Below are 14,439 nucleotides of genomic sequence, written 5' to 3'. Positions count from 1 at the left end.
CCACCACTATGCTGGGAATGTTAACCTACCCCGACGACTTCTCAAAATCGCAGGGTCCCAACTGTGGCATAAGGATTCTTCCACCGATGCTGAGACTGAGAACACTGGATTTGCAGCCTGCCATGGATTCATTATCACCAAGACCACCAACAAAGGATCATACTCGTTTGCCATCCCCCTAAAACATATTTTGGGATGATAACAACAAAATATTGTACAGGCACAAACTCCCACTCGTTCGCAATTCAGATGCAAATGTCATTCTTAGGGCAGCCGCCGTCAATAACGTGGCAAAAATAATCCTGATTTAAATCTCTTGGTTCCTCCCTCACGTCACTCCTGCAGACGAAAACAAGATGCAACTGTACAAAACCATCCAGAATAAATCCAAGATCCACTGTGGATTTTGCATGAGACATCCCCAAGCCTCACAGTTTAAGTGCTGCCTAGCTGCCAATAGTGGTCGCGAAAAGCCTAGATATATCACCATTGCCTTCCAAACCGACAGAGACAATGACAAAATCCATAATGCTTCCGTGTTCGATCACTGCTCAGTCGTCCACTTTAATGCCGGTTTCTCACAAAACAAGGTTGCCATAGTGTTCAAGAAGGCTGTAGACTTCAGAAAGAAATTCTACAACATTGACACCCTCCTCAGTAACGGTGGCGTCAACCCCTCTGGTTTCATTGATTTATAGCCGCTGTTTGTCATCGATGTAAGTCATCAGTCCGAGTGGACATCCAGATTCGAGCGGAATTCGAGCGTTATGTTCCCGCCAACACCGAAGAATTTGCACTTGCAATGTCCTTCAGTTCGAATCGAACGGTCAGAAGTTGAAGGTCGTGTTTTAATAAATAAACGGACACCATACTGTTGCAACAAATCGTCAACAACACAGACCCAAAACAAGGGTTTTCCATTCTTGTCTCTGAAAACGATAGTCGCATTCTTACCTGGTTTGACCCCCTTACCTAACTACAATTTAAGGAATCGAACACCATATTGGGATTTAAGCGACATCTCTACACATTTGATCGGGCAACAGACGGTTACAAAGAGGGTGAATACATTGTTAGCATCAGAAGCATCAACAGCATCCTGGTGAACAGTAGCATCATCAATGGAAGCTTCGTACACGTCACCCAACAGTCCACTATCTACAGCTTTTCCCCCGCAATTGATCCCGGGATAAAGATCATTCAAAAGCCAAAAAGCATGGTGTACTTACCGTGACCTTGAGAACCATCAATCGCATGCAGACATACCTCACCGATCAAAACGGCGATCCTATCAATCTCCGCAGTGAATATCTCACCATCCGCATCCTTTTTCGCGAGGTATGCATAAATAGTCTATCAAAATACGGTTTAAACTTGATAAAAGGTCAAGCTAATAAATTACAGAAAGCAGTCAAAAAAGGTTGCCCGGTCACCATTCGTTTAACCCACACAAACCTGCAAGGTGCACACAAAATGTTGCTTACCCTGCGACCGATTGAAAAAGCTCCTAGAAAAGGTTCTAGTGGTATGACTCTGAAAATAAGCACTACCCAATTGAAGAAAAACATTCAAAAAGAAAGGGAATTCCTACCCAAGTTAGCGGGAATGGCTATGCGAGCCCTTCCTATGTTGGCGAACACAATTCTGCCAGCATGAAGTGTTAGAGCCTTATAAGTTGCCTGTGTGAAATATAGCCGTCAATAACGCATTTGGACCTGGATTTTACATCAAACGGGGTGGTTGTGAAAGCTGTGTGAAGGTGCGTGGTATAGGTCTGTATATCTTCCCCCGCCAAGCTAACTTCAACCTATGGTGACGGTTTGTACTTGAAACAACTCGATTCTACTAGGGTTCTGGTTTGATCTGAACTGGATCAAACAGTCCGTTCAAGAACATCCCCCTTTTAATACAATCTTTATATATATAGAATCTATGATTTGGTTGAATTTTTATGGACATTGAAAGACCCGGCGGGTCTCCACCTCATTTAAGCGGTTTCGGGTAGGTTTTCGCTATATATTTTGAATATCCAACTGGCACTTTGGGCGCTCCGTAAACATAGAAGACAGGAAGTGTACCCAAATTCCTTTTAGTCACGTTTGTATCTACCTATTGACTAAATGTCTGTCAAATATTAGAAAGATTGATGGATCAGGGGGCTCTCACCATTACCCTGTGCCCTTTGTCCTAAAATTTTGACATTTTTCGACTGAAAAGTGACAATCTTAGCCCTCCGTAGATATGGAAGATGACGTTATTCTGGTAAATCCATCTAATACAACCTTTATATATACAGAGTCAATGATTTGGTTGAATTTTATGGACATTGAAAGGCCCGGGGGGTCTCAACCTCATTTAAGCGGTCTCGGGTAGGTTTTCGCTATATATTTTGAATATCCAACTGGCACTTTGGGCGCTCCATAAACATAGAAGACAGGAAGTGTACCCAAATTCCTTTTAGTCACGTTTGTATCTACCTATTGACTAAATGTCTGTCAAATATTAGAAAGATTGAGAGATCAGGGGGCTCTCACCATTACCCTGTGCCCTTTGTCCTAAAATTTTGACATTTTTCGACTGAAAAGTGACAATCTTAGCCCTCCGTAGATATGGAAGATGACGTTATTCTGGTAAATCCATCTAATACAACCTTTATATATACAGAGTCAATGATTTGGTTGAATTTTATGGACATTGAAAGACCCGGGGGGTCTCAACCTCATTTAAGCGGTCTCGGGTAGGTTTTCGCTATATATTTTGAATATCCAACTGGCACTTTGGGCGCTCCATAAACATAGAAGACAGGAAGTGTACCCAAATTCCTTTTAGTCACGTTTGTATCTACCTATTGACTAAATGTCTGTCAAATATTAGAAAGATTGAGAGATCAGGGGGCTCTCACCATTACCCTGTGCCCTTTGTCCTAAAATTTTGACATTTTTCGACTGAAAAGTGACAATCTTAGCCCTCCGTAGATATGGAAGATGACGTTATTCTGGTAAATCCATCTAATACAACCTTTATATATACAGAGTCAATGATTTGGTTGAATTTTATGGACATTGAAAGACCCGGGGGGTCTCAACCTCATTTAAGCGGTCTCGGGTAGGTTTTCGCTATATATTTTGAATATCCAACTGGCACTTTGGGCGCTCCATAAACATAGAAGACAGGAAGTGTACCCAAATTCCTTTTGAGTCACGTTTGTATCTACCTATTGACTAAATGTCTGTCAAATATTAGAAAGATTGAGAGATCAGGGGGCTCTCACCATTACCCTGTGCCCTTTGTTCTAAAATTTTGACATTTTTCGAATGATTTGTTTTTGTTTTTTTTGTTTTCCATATATATTTCTATTGATAGTTATAAATATTTCTAGAGTTATGGGTTTTTCTTTTTGTCTTAAGAAATATTATACACAAAAGTACATCATTGAAGTCGTTTTATTGACAAAACTCTATATTACATATAGACAAATATGTAACATGAAAAAGGGTTTATATTCGAGGACAACGAGAAATTACGACGAGAAATTACGACAGCTTGAAAAGGTCATTTAACGATTTCCTACGTATTTTATCAGTCTTTTTAAATATGAAAATCATGCTTTTTATGTTATCAAGTATTTAATTTTCTTATAATTTTTTTCACTAAATTTTGAATATCAAACCGGCTGCTAGCAGCCGATTGGATATTGAATATCGAATAACGAATAACGAACCGGCTGCTAACTTCACATACATAGATATTTATCCAATAAGGCAATACAAGTAAAAAGTTCAATAAAACAAAACTCACAAAATACTACAAAAAAAAACCAACTAGAGAATGAAATCTTACATAAACCGGTTATGAACACAGGTGTTCCGGAAGGTAGTCCGAGATTACTCTGACGTCCGACGGCTGTTTTGCCAGATAAGCTGGTGCCGTGGGACGTCAGAGCTCGTCCCATATCAAAAAGTGGATATTTGCCCACCCAGAATAGATGCGCTGATTCGTCGCTTCTGGTGCCGACTGAGGGCCTTGGAATTAAATAAATCGGGCATCAATCTGTTCATATTTCATTTATCTCTTCATTTATGTAAGTTTCACCTACCTGCAAACCTTTATTTTTCCATATTTTAACAGTTTTCAAAGAGACTCATCGGTTTAGGCATTTTGCCTTTCACTTTCAAAGATTATCACGTGACCACGAGAAAAAAGTGCAAATGACAATAATGCAACACCTCGTTCAGTTACGATGCAATTAACATAAATGTCCGAGAGCTTCCGATTGTTATCGTGGTCGGGACTAAATGCTTAATACCGATCTCCTGTAAAGGAGGTGAAAAAACGTGGTTGGCTTATAATGTTAAACATAGATCTCCTATAAAGGAGGTAAAATATATAAATATTTGCATATTTGAGTCTCAAATCCACGAACTCTCTTGTAACTGTTAAAATATGGAAAAATAAAGGTTGGCAGGTAGGTGAAACTTACATTAATGAAGAGATAAATGAAAATGAACTGATTGATGCCCGATTTATTTAATTTCAAGGCCCTCAGTCGGCACCAGAAGCGACGAAGCAGCGCATCTATTTTGGATGGGCAAATATCCACTTTTTTTTTATATGGGACGAGCTCTGACGTCCCACGGCCCCAGCTTGTCTGGCAAAACAGCCGTCGGACGTCAGAATAATCTCGTACTATCCGGAAGGGTAAGTCGTGCCTGCTCCCTTATTGACACCAATAGGTTGTTTGTTATTTAATACATCATGATTATTCTTTTAGTCAGAAAAAGATGGAGTGCTGTCACAAAGTGTTGAAATGTATTTGGTAAGCTCTTCCTTTCCTGTCTACAACAAATTTGTGTATGTCTTTTTAAACATATAGTCTTTAGAGATATATATTTGTATATTCCCAAATTGGCAACCAATATTTGGTACATTGGTATAGTTACTATAAACAAGCTGATTTTCGAGACTTTCGCGAGTAGAATAATATAGCAATAATGGTCGCGAAAACGTAAAACTTAGATCTTTTTTTATTATTTAACTACACCAATCAACTTTGAAATCGCGAAAATAAATCACAACACAATGACTAGTAAGGTCTGAACGCGAAGTAAACTATCCTCGAAATTGACTTTGTTTACAGTTTGCCTAAAGCCTTGTTATGAAAGCTTATTCGGGTCATTTTATGGTCTAGATTTGCAAGTTCGTGTTTCCATTTCATATTGTTTGCCGTTAGGTGAACTTCCGAATTCCCTTGGCACGAAGCTCCGTATTACAGATTATTCTAAGACCAACCGCTACCTAAAAAAAACCATTGTTTTTGTGATCACAGAAGGGCATGAAAGGTTTTATCGCTTCAAAATAGTCAGACAGAACGTTTAGCTGACAAGAATATAACAAGTTGGAACATAGTGAAACTAGACGCAACAAAATGCCTGAGTGTGCGTTATTTATATAAAAAATGTGAATCATAACTAAGTCTGGTATACATGTATGTAACACATATAGAATACAAACAATAAATCCACCGAATTGACTCGAGTTCTACCATCTATTACACTTTCTTAACTATTTTAAACAAAAACATTAAACATTAAAATGTACTTTATTTTTCAGACCTGGATTGATGAATATTTAGTATGGAACCCTCATGATTATGGAGGGTTGGATTATCTTACAGTAAAAGGGGACGAGGTTTGGACCCCTGATTTCAGAATTTTGAACAAGTAAGTAAGAAGTATTTGCTACATGTATCATTTATCTTTTTTTTTTATTGTATGTAAATATTGAAAATAACCAGATATGGTAGTATTGCCAATGAGACAACTACCAGCCAGAGTTCAAATGAAATGAATAGAAGGTGAATAGCAGACCACCGTATGTCATTCAACAACGAGAATCATAAATACAGTATACATGTAGTCAGCTATAAAAAGATTCCGACATGAAAAACGTGAAACAATCTAAAGTTAAAACTGAAGGCCTCATATACACTGTAAAAGTATTTGCGAAATACAAATATTATATAAACGTTAACCAACGACAACCCATGAGTTACCGGTTCGTGTCTTGGGACAGGCAAATACAGAATAGGGCGGGATAAAACCTTTTTGTACACAACATAAGAACAAATTGTATGTAAAGATAAATGGTTATTGATTGTCATGATTGTAAGATACCAGATATAAAAAAGGTTGTGAAGTTTTGCCTTGATGAAAAGCAACATCTGTGGAAAACGTGCAGAACAAAAACAAGAACTATCTTTAAAAAAGATATCCGACGTATTTACATTTGAGCATATAATTTTTTGTTTAAAACTATCATTTCGATAACCTTCAGAAGCACAATGACTTAATAATGATGCAGGACCTCCTTGATAAAATCTCCATCTGAATGTAACTACAAGAAATTCTTTACTAAGTCTGGTTATATTAAGGCAATAATATATAAGAATATTGTGATGACACCTAAAAAAATTATTTGTCAAAAAATCCAGTGCAAATAACAAGAAACAAATATACATTTACTACTGTTTACATTAAAATTAATCCATGGTTAACAAAGCTAGAAATTATTGGTAGTATTTATAAGTAGTATATCTCCCGCGGAAATCTCACATGAGTAGGTGCGTTCTAAAAGTCATATACGTTCGTACAACAAAGTAAACATTAAAAATTATATAATTGTCCCGAATAAACAGCTGTCATGGATGCAAAGAGCTATTGGAGAAACAATTATTTTAATAAAAATATAAATCTTTGTAACATCTAGTTCAAATATTTATAGTTTTTCACTTGCTTTCCATCACGAAATAATTTTCGAGACGTTTTTTCAAACACAACCAAATCACCCACCATGACAGCATTTTGTCCAATCACAGAAAGGATTTTCGAGCATGCGTATTCTGTTGCCATAGTTAAGCGTCCTTAAGTTCAAAGGGCACAGACCGAAACTATACCGACTACGTCGGAAAAATAACAGCAACAAATGGATGCAAAATTTCAGTACGTACAGTGGCAAATAAATCAATAAAAGACACATCAATCGTGAAATCTGAAAATTAAGCCAGGCGATCGTGAGCATGGTGATGTACAGGACAGATAATTTGAATTGCCGTTCGCTCACAAAAATTAGTCCATCGCAACTTGTTATCCTTTTTAGGAAAGTAGATTCTGCTGTATTGAAGGATGGAATGACAGAAGAAACTTTCAAAGTTTTAGCAAACGGAACAGTAGGATTTATACTGACAGGAGAACTCAAGACCAGATGTGACGTGGATCCTGAAAAGTTTCCTGTAGACTGTCATGAGTGTGAGGTCATAATGGCTGTGTCACTATTCAACAATCACCAAGTCTTGAAATGGGATGGTGAAAGGTCATTCATACATTTCGATGTCGTAAAAGATGCGCATGCACTGTGGTCCATGGAAAGAGTGTATGTGATACAAGCTCACCGAACGTTGATAATGAAATTAGTTCTTAAGCGGCTTCCAGAATATTATTTATATAATATTGTATTTCCTGCGTCTTCCCTGTCTTTACTTTCAATGTTTACGTTTTTTATACCAATCAATGGCGGAGAGCGTGTAAGTTTTGGGATGACGATATATCTGACATTTATGGTTTTAATGCTTCAAGTGAGTAGTCTGCTACCTGTTAATTCACAGAACATATCAACGATAGGTAAGTTTGCTGTGTTTATTAATTAGCTAGCGGAAGGACGCCTTCGGGTGCGGGAGTTTCTCGCTGAATTGAAGACCTGTTGGTGACATTCTGCTGTAGTCTGTTCTATGGTCGGGTTAATGTTGTCTCTTTGACACATTCCCTATTTCCATTCTCAATTTTATTATAAAATTTTCTTTGAAGTTTTCTTTATCTTCCGCTGAAAGATCGGAAATTATAAGATTTAAGATAATAACTGCTCATGTCGATAAGGGAGTTTCGAAAGACATTCAAACTCATAGAATGAAATTCAAAACAGTGTGGCTGTGGCTATTGATTGACACACTAAATTCATCCATTGACTAGGACAATTTAGGTGAACATTTGTATGTAACGACTACTGCTCACTATGCACTTTTAAATGACTCTTAAACTATGGGGTCACCATAGGTTCTCAACACCTAAACAAAGTAATTCGAAAAAATTATCGAAAATAACACGATGTTTTGATTTATATCAATTATATAAATCAAAACATAAAGGTTATTCCTGATAAAGTTTTCGAATTATTTTATAATTAAAGGCGGTTATAAACCTTTGGTAATCCCACAGTTTAAAATGTCTATCGTATGTACGTCGTGAACAGTGGTCGTTACAGACAAACGTTCACGTAAATTGCCACAGTCAATGGATGAATTTAATCTGTCGATCAATAGCCACAGCCACACTGTTTTGAATTTCATTCTTCATCGAATATAAACTGACAACACTATCATGGCTAATAAAAGAAAAGAAAAAAAAAAAAACTAAAAATACGGCACAAGACACAGCAAAGAAAAAATAAACTTCATCCTTTATTATGATTGTTTAATGTTTAATAATTATTCTTGTTTGCTTGTACTCGAACAAAATGGTTAAGATTTCCCAGTATCAAAATGCAAGATCAAGCGCAACAAAAACCAAAATGAATACCAAAACACAGTAAAAAACAGATACATGTACATGATAAATGTAGGATTGAACAACTATTTCTTCATTATTAAGTTGTTTACCCCCCAAAAGTATCAGCCATTCCAAAGCACATGATCCCAAATCCCAATGGACACAAAACAAAAGAGGCGAATGATACCAAAACGACAATACAAATGCATAAGTCGATGATAAAACAATAACACTATAGCAAAAAAGAACGAAAAACGGTGTCAGAAAGAAAATCAATTTTGAAAAAATAAATAAAATTTTAAAAATTATGATATACATGACAGTGCACTAATTCATTGTTTTAATTGAAAATATACTTGATTCATATACATGTAGCAATTATTCTATTCCAGGCAAATACTTCTTACAACTAATCAGCAGTAGTCTTGTAGCAATATTCAATTCTGTTGTTATGAGTTATTTTGGCAACGCGTCAATGATGCCTAGGAATGGAAGAATCCAGCCACATTTATTACCTCTGGATACCGTTCCGAACGGAGATCTCAAGGACGCAGTTTGTTTTGAAACAAGAAAAAATGACATGAACAATGAAGCAGACGGCAAATGTCAAAACCCTCAGGAAAACAAAAATATCAACAAAATGGCGTCATATAATGGCAGACGTCGTTTCTGCAATCTGTTACGTGTCTTCGATTGGATTACTTTAGCTGTATGTTTTCTTGTGAGTGCTGAAGCACATATAGAACTATATTTGGTTATCAATCAAGATACATGTCCAAGTGTTCAGGAGCAGTCATAATATTAAAAAACGAATAATCTTAAACGTGTTTCCCTAAATTCGTTTTTGTGGTCATTTGTTTGTACCTCATATAAATGCACAAAACATTTAAATAACCAGTAAACAAATACATTGGAATGTGTTAACCTGAAGATTTATCTTTTTATAAAAAGTATCCAAAACAATTTAAAAGCTAAACTTGACAATGTTTTCATTTTCTATCTGAAACAACAACAAAAAACATCTGTCTAGAAATCAACCTATTTAAATTTCCTATCTTCCCCTCATATTTAAACTTGTACAATCTTGCTATTAATAATATTCACATTTTCTCCAAATATCTTTAAAAATATAAAGTACAGAAGAAACTGATATTATTAAGTCAAAATTAAAAAAAATTCTTCTGTTAGTTAATGACTTTGAACCAGCTTTCAGTAACTGAGAGTACTTTCAGATCAGTACTTGATGTCTTTTTGTTGTTGGGATGTACAAGTACCCGGCCACGTCCATTTGTATTTGTATTTTTATTCATTTGATGAGTTGAGCCTTTTTAAACTGATATTCATAGTTCGTTCTTATGTTGTACTGTTACATCACTGTCCTAGGTTAGGAAAATGGGGATCCTGCTAACATGTATGTATGTGCCTGTCTCAAGTCAGGAGCCTGTACTTCAGTGGTTGTCAGTTGTTTATGTGTTATAAATTAGGCCGTTAGTTTGCTTGTTTGAATTGATTTACATTGTTATTTGGGGGCCTTTTAAAGCTGACTATGTGGTAAGGGTTTTCCTAATTGTTGAAGGCTGATCACAGCTAGCAATATTTGCTAACTCCTAGTTCAGGTTTATACTATAATATAATAGACTACACCAAAGGGAGTAAAAAAAATACGACTTATTATAAAAATCAATGCTAAACCATACATGTACTTGTACATGTATTATTTGTATTTAAAAAACGTATTTCCTTTATGGGGAAAAATGTATTGATAAGGTCAAACTTAGTGTCGTGTAAAACAAGTCAATGCGGAGATGGTAATCAAAATTTCAGCAAATTTTGATATTAGAATAACATTCAAGCAATACAATGTTTGCTTTCTATATATCATGTACATTAGTTTGTACATGTACGTAAATTAAAAAGCGACATTTTTTTTTACACATGATACATATACATGTAAATAGTCGGCGACTATTTAATATGTACATGTATATGTTTATCTCACAAATAACACATTTTAGGGTTTTACTCCTGGTTGTCAGTTATATCTGATATCGATAAAAGGATAGTTCGAGCATATATTTCGTAGGTTGGAAACATTAGTTTGAATTCTTTGTTTAACCCGCACTTCTATGCTTCCTCGTACCTCTATATTAATCTATGTTGCCACTTTCTATATTGTCAAGCTTTATTACGATGGAAGACTGGAGACAATCTAGTTTAAATATAGATTTCTGATTGTGTTATACCAGTTACTCTTTGGTGAATAAGCAGTTACGATAGATCTTAATTTTAGGTTGCACTTTGCGCGTTGTCAGTTTGTTTTAGATTTATGAGTTTGACTGTCCCTTTGATGTCTTTCGTCCCTCTTGTATTTGGAAAACTTTTAGGAATTTTGGTCCTCAATGCTGTACAACTTCGTACTTTAATTGGTCTTTTTTAACTTTTTTGGACTCGAGCGTCACTGATGAGTCTTTTGTAGACGAAACGCGCGTCTGGCGTATATACTAAATTTAGTCCTGGTATCTATGATGAGTTTATTTGTAAATTTATCTGTTTTTCAAACCACGCCTTTTTTTTTAGGAGATCTTGAATATGCATAGAAAAATAATTTTATTTACATACAGGTTCCAAATTTATAAATTAGATCCTCATATTCCGTTGAAATTTTCAATTGTTCCCTCTATATATACCCTAGTTGACCCCTATTAAAGGGCCTACCTAACATGCATATATTGTTCTCATCTTTAGTCTGCCTGAATTGTTGCCACGACATAGACGTAATGCGTTACCATCAATTAAACTTTGAAAACTTGCTAACAGTTTGCACATGTCCATTATAATGTTTATGGTGGTTAGTATAATATTTATTCCCCCGTACATGTCTTCATAAGCATATGTGGAAATTAAAACAAAAACAAATAGATCGAACTCAACCCTTATGCTTTCTTATGTAGAAAATACGACTCACAAAAACAATATAAATGTGTTACTTCGTTTTTTTCATTAAACCACACCTCAAAAGTTGTTATTTTGTTGCCTTTTCAAGGTCCGCGGAAATCGGATTAGTATAAAAGTATATATTTTTCTAATGCTTTGTATGTATTTACCATTTTGGGCGAATACATGTATGAGTTTGGATAAAAGTGAACAATAAGTGAACACATTCTCAAATTCATGATGAATCTTGTTGGGCAAATTTTTATAATTTTGGCGTTTGCGAGTGGTTCTAGTCAAAGTTTTATCTTTAATAATAAAAAAGTTGACTGTCTTATGTCGCCATGGAGTGAGTGGAGCGATGTTTACGGATTTGGAGAACGGCGTAAAGAAAGGGTTATTCTTAGGTATCCTGACAACGGTGGCAAGCCATGCCCTAATGATACGGAAATTACAGAGATCACATGTAAGTTACAAGTAAAGTCATTCAAACTATAATGAATTCATTAGATGTTTACTTCCACAAGACATTATACCATGTGCAATGATGAATTGTGAAAATCAATGCAATTTCTTTTACCTTTATTATCAGTATAAATGATCAACATCGGGGAAAAATTGAAAGAAATTACTGAAAATATGTATGTCCTTCCCAGTAATATTACATAAATTTTATGTTCTTCATAAAACAATATATTTACTAGACATCAAATAAACACAGAATTCATTTGGCATCTCTAATAGTTGCTACAATAATTTCACCCTAAAATAATACTAGTTCTCGGACAAGATGATGCCTTAAGCTTGTCTTTCCCATTTAGGTGTTGTAATTTTTTTAACACACGTACATTGCTGGATTTTGAGAATTATGTTAGACTCGATATCTATTATTCAGTTCACTAAAATCGTGAAACTTTTGAAAACCAAAATAGCACATGTAAGTTCATGCATGTGTACATGCACATCTACATTGAATATCGTGTAATACATACATTTAATGCGTATCCTTGTAAAACGAAAGCTAGCATGTTTATTAATAAAACATTTTTCCGTTTATACGATAATTACAAATAAACAAAATGAGTTGATTTCCCTAGTTTACGAACGTTTACATATACAATTTGTGATATCATATTGCATTATCATAATAATTATGAATTTCAGTACAGAAACCTACGGTTCAAGCAACAGCCACTCAAGTCATCACCGGGTTTCTGCAGAGAAATTTGAAACCAAGTCATTCGTCGCATCGAAGAATGGTTAAAAGATCAGATCCGATTGGTCATTTTAGAGATTTATTGATAATCATAGATTCGTCTGGTAGCATAGGATCTAGTAGCTATGAAATTGCAAAACGGCAAACAGGTGAACTCATAGGTCTGTTATGCCCTGTACCAGATCCCTTCTATTCGAGAGGACATAACGGCTATAACCGAGCGGCACTTATTCAGTTTTCTACCAACGCAGTAGAAGAATTTGATTTTGATGACAAGCATGGCATAGCAGAACTCAAAGTAGCAATACAGGCAGTACCATATCAAAATTGAATGACCTGTACCGGAGATGCATTTTATAAGGCCATACAAATGTTTACATCGTCTAAAGGTAAGAAAATAAAATCAATGTTTATTTAAGGGGATATAACTTAGAGGCAATGAAACCATTAGTCAACGTAATACACCCAGTGACATATCCTGCAGGTAAAAAATTCCGAACAAATGAACACACTTTTTAGCAGTATATCATAGTAAACATTTAAATTTATTAGTTGGTGTGGGTGGGGTGGAGAAAACATGTTTCTGTTTAATTTTGTTCAAAGAATTATAGTTATTCACCTAAAATTTGTTTCTATGAACATTTTATGTTAATACAACTTTGCTTTACCATTCTATACAAGTGTTCATAAATTGTCGTTTCAGGTGCGCGTCAAGGAACCAAACATGAAGTTTTAATTGTATCTGATGGAAAATCCAACTGCGGAAGATCAATTTCAACCGTATTACCAACGTTGAAAGCTAAAGCAGATGTATTCGGATTAATGATTGGCGATTTTACACTCGAAGGCAAAAAAGAACTTGCATCGTATGTCAGTAAACCAGTTATTGACCACTTATTTGCCGTCGATGACTTCCAAGATCTTGAAAGATTACTGAATCTCATAAAAGCAGAGGTAGATAATGCCAACCCATGTGTACACTTTGATCAGTCGAAGAAATGATTTATATAAGTTTTAATATTTATCTACAATACCAATTTTGTATATAAACCTATAATACTAGTATATAAAATTTACTTTGAATTTGAATTTGTATGTATTATCATGTCATGGAGTAATTAAAATTCATCGTCACTGTTGCCTGATCCAGTTTTTAAAAGTTGCACACCTCTGGCTTGTTTTAATTTGAACGTTGTTATGTCGTAAGTATAAGAGTAATTTTAACATAGAAACTTGAGTGCATTTTTTTGGTGTTGACTCGAAAAAAAAAATCTTTTTAAAATTTTTTGAGGTTTACAATTTTAAAATATTTTCAATTTATTTGAAAGCGAGCAAAATTAGTTAAAGAGCATCTCGAGTCGTAAATTTAAACGAGACCATTAATTAAAAGTGAATTCGATAGATTAAGTAAAGTTATTTACACATTATAATATCATATTTACATGCATCTACATGTATCTTCTATTTATAGCAAAACGTTGTACACGGCCTAACTCATTCATTCCTGTTTTGTTTGTTGATAATATTGAATGAATGGTTATTATTTTCCAATTATAATCACAACTTCATGAATTAAAAAAAATATGAATTCACAAATGTCGTTTTTAGTTTTTACATCGAATGTGACCTTGAGAGATCATACCGGTGTGATATTGCCGCTTTTGACTGATAACCAAACGTAATTCGTATAAACAT

General features: G+C 35.1%; 2 protein-coding genes across 2 annotated transcripts; both read left to right on the top strand.

Moving 5' to 3' along the window:
* Positions 1 to 6,614: 6,614 nt before the first annotated feature.
* LOC134684710 (neuronal acetylcholine receptor subunit alpha-9-like) lies at positions 6,615 to 9,396 on the top strand. Its single transcript, XM_063544015.1, has 2 exons — positions 6,615 to 7,676; positions 8,990 to 9,396. The coding sequence occupies exons 1-2, from the start codon at positions 7,076 to 7,078 to the stop codon at positions 9,394 to 9,396; spliced, it is 1,008 nt and encodes a 335-aa protein (XP_063400085.1). The 5' UTR covers positions 6,615 to 7,075.
* A 2,287-nt stretch (positions 9,397 to 11,683) lies between these two features.
* On the top strand, positions 11,684 to 13,773 carry LOC134683973 (uncharacterized). The gene is made up of 3 exons (XM_063543279.1): positions 11,684 to 11,994; positions 12,693 to 13,133; positions 13,448 to 13,773. Exons 1-2 carry the CDS (start codon positions 11,769 to 11,771, stop codon positions 13,073 to 13,075), a joined length of 609 nt encoding a protein of 202 aa, XP_063399349.1. The 5' UTR covers positions 11,684 to 11,768; the 3' UTR covers positions 13,076 to 13,133; positions 13,448 to 13,773.
* Positions 13,774 to 14,439: the final 666 nt, after the last annotated feature.

Source organism: Mytilus trossulus, chromosome 9 (assembly GCF_036588685.1).
Source record: "Mytilus trossulus isolate FHL-02 chromosome 9, PNRI_Mtr1.1.1.hap1, whole genome shotgun sequence".
Classification (NCBI taxonomy): Eukaryota; Metazoa; Mollusca; class Bivalvia; order Mytilida; family Mytilidae; genus Mytilus; species Mytilus trossulus.
This window is presented reverse-complemented; position numbering and strand designations above follow the sequence as displayed.

Coding starts and splice junctions, on each gene's coding strand:
- LOC134684710 (XM_063544015.1), top strand. CDS start 7,076: ATGGTGATGTACAGGACAGATAATTTGAATTGCCGTTCGCTCACAAAA. Junction 7,677..8,989: donor ACAGAACATATCAACGATAG/GTAAGTTTGCTG, acceptor ATTCTATTCCAG/GCAAATACTTCTTACAACTA.
- LOC134683973 (XM_063543279.1), top strand. CDS start 11,769: ATGATGAATCTTGTTGGGCAAATTTTTATAATTTTGGCGTTTGCGAGT. Junction 11,995..12,692: donor GGAAATTACAGAGATCACAT/GTAAGTTACAAG, acceptor TATGAATTTCAG/TACAGAAACCTACGGTTCAA.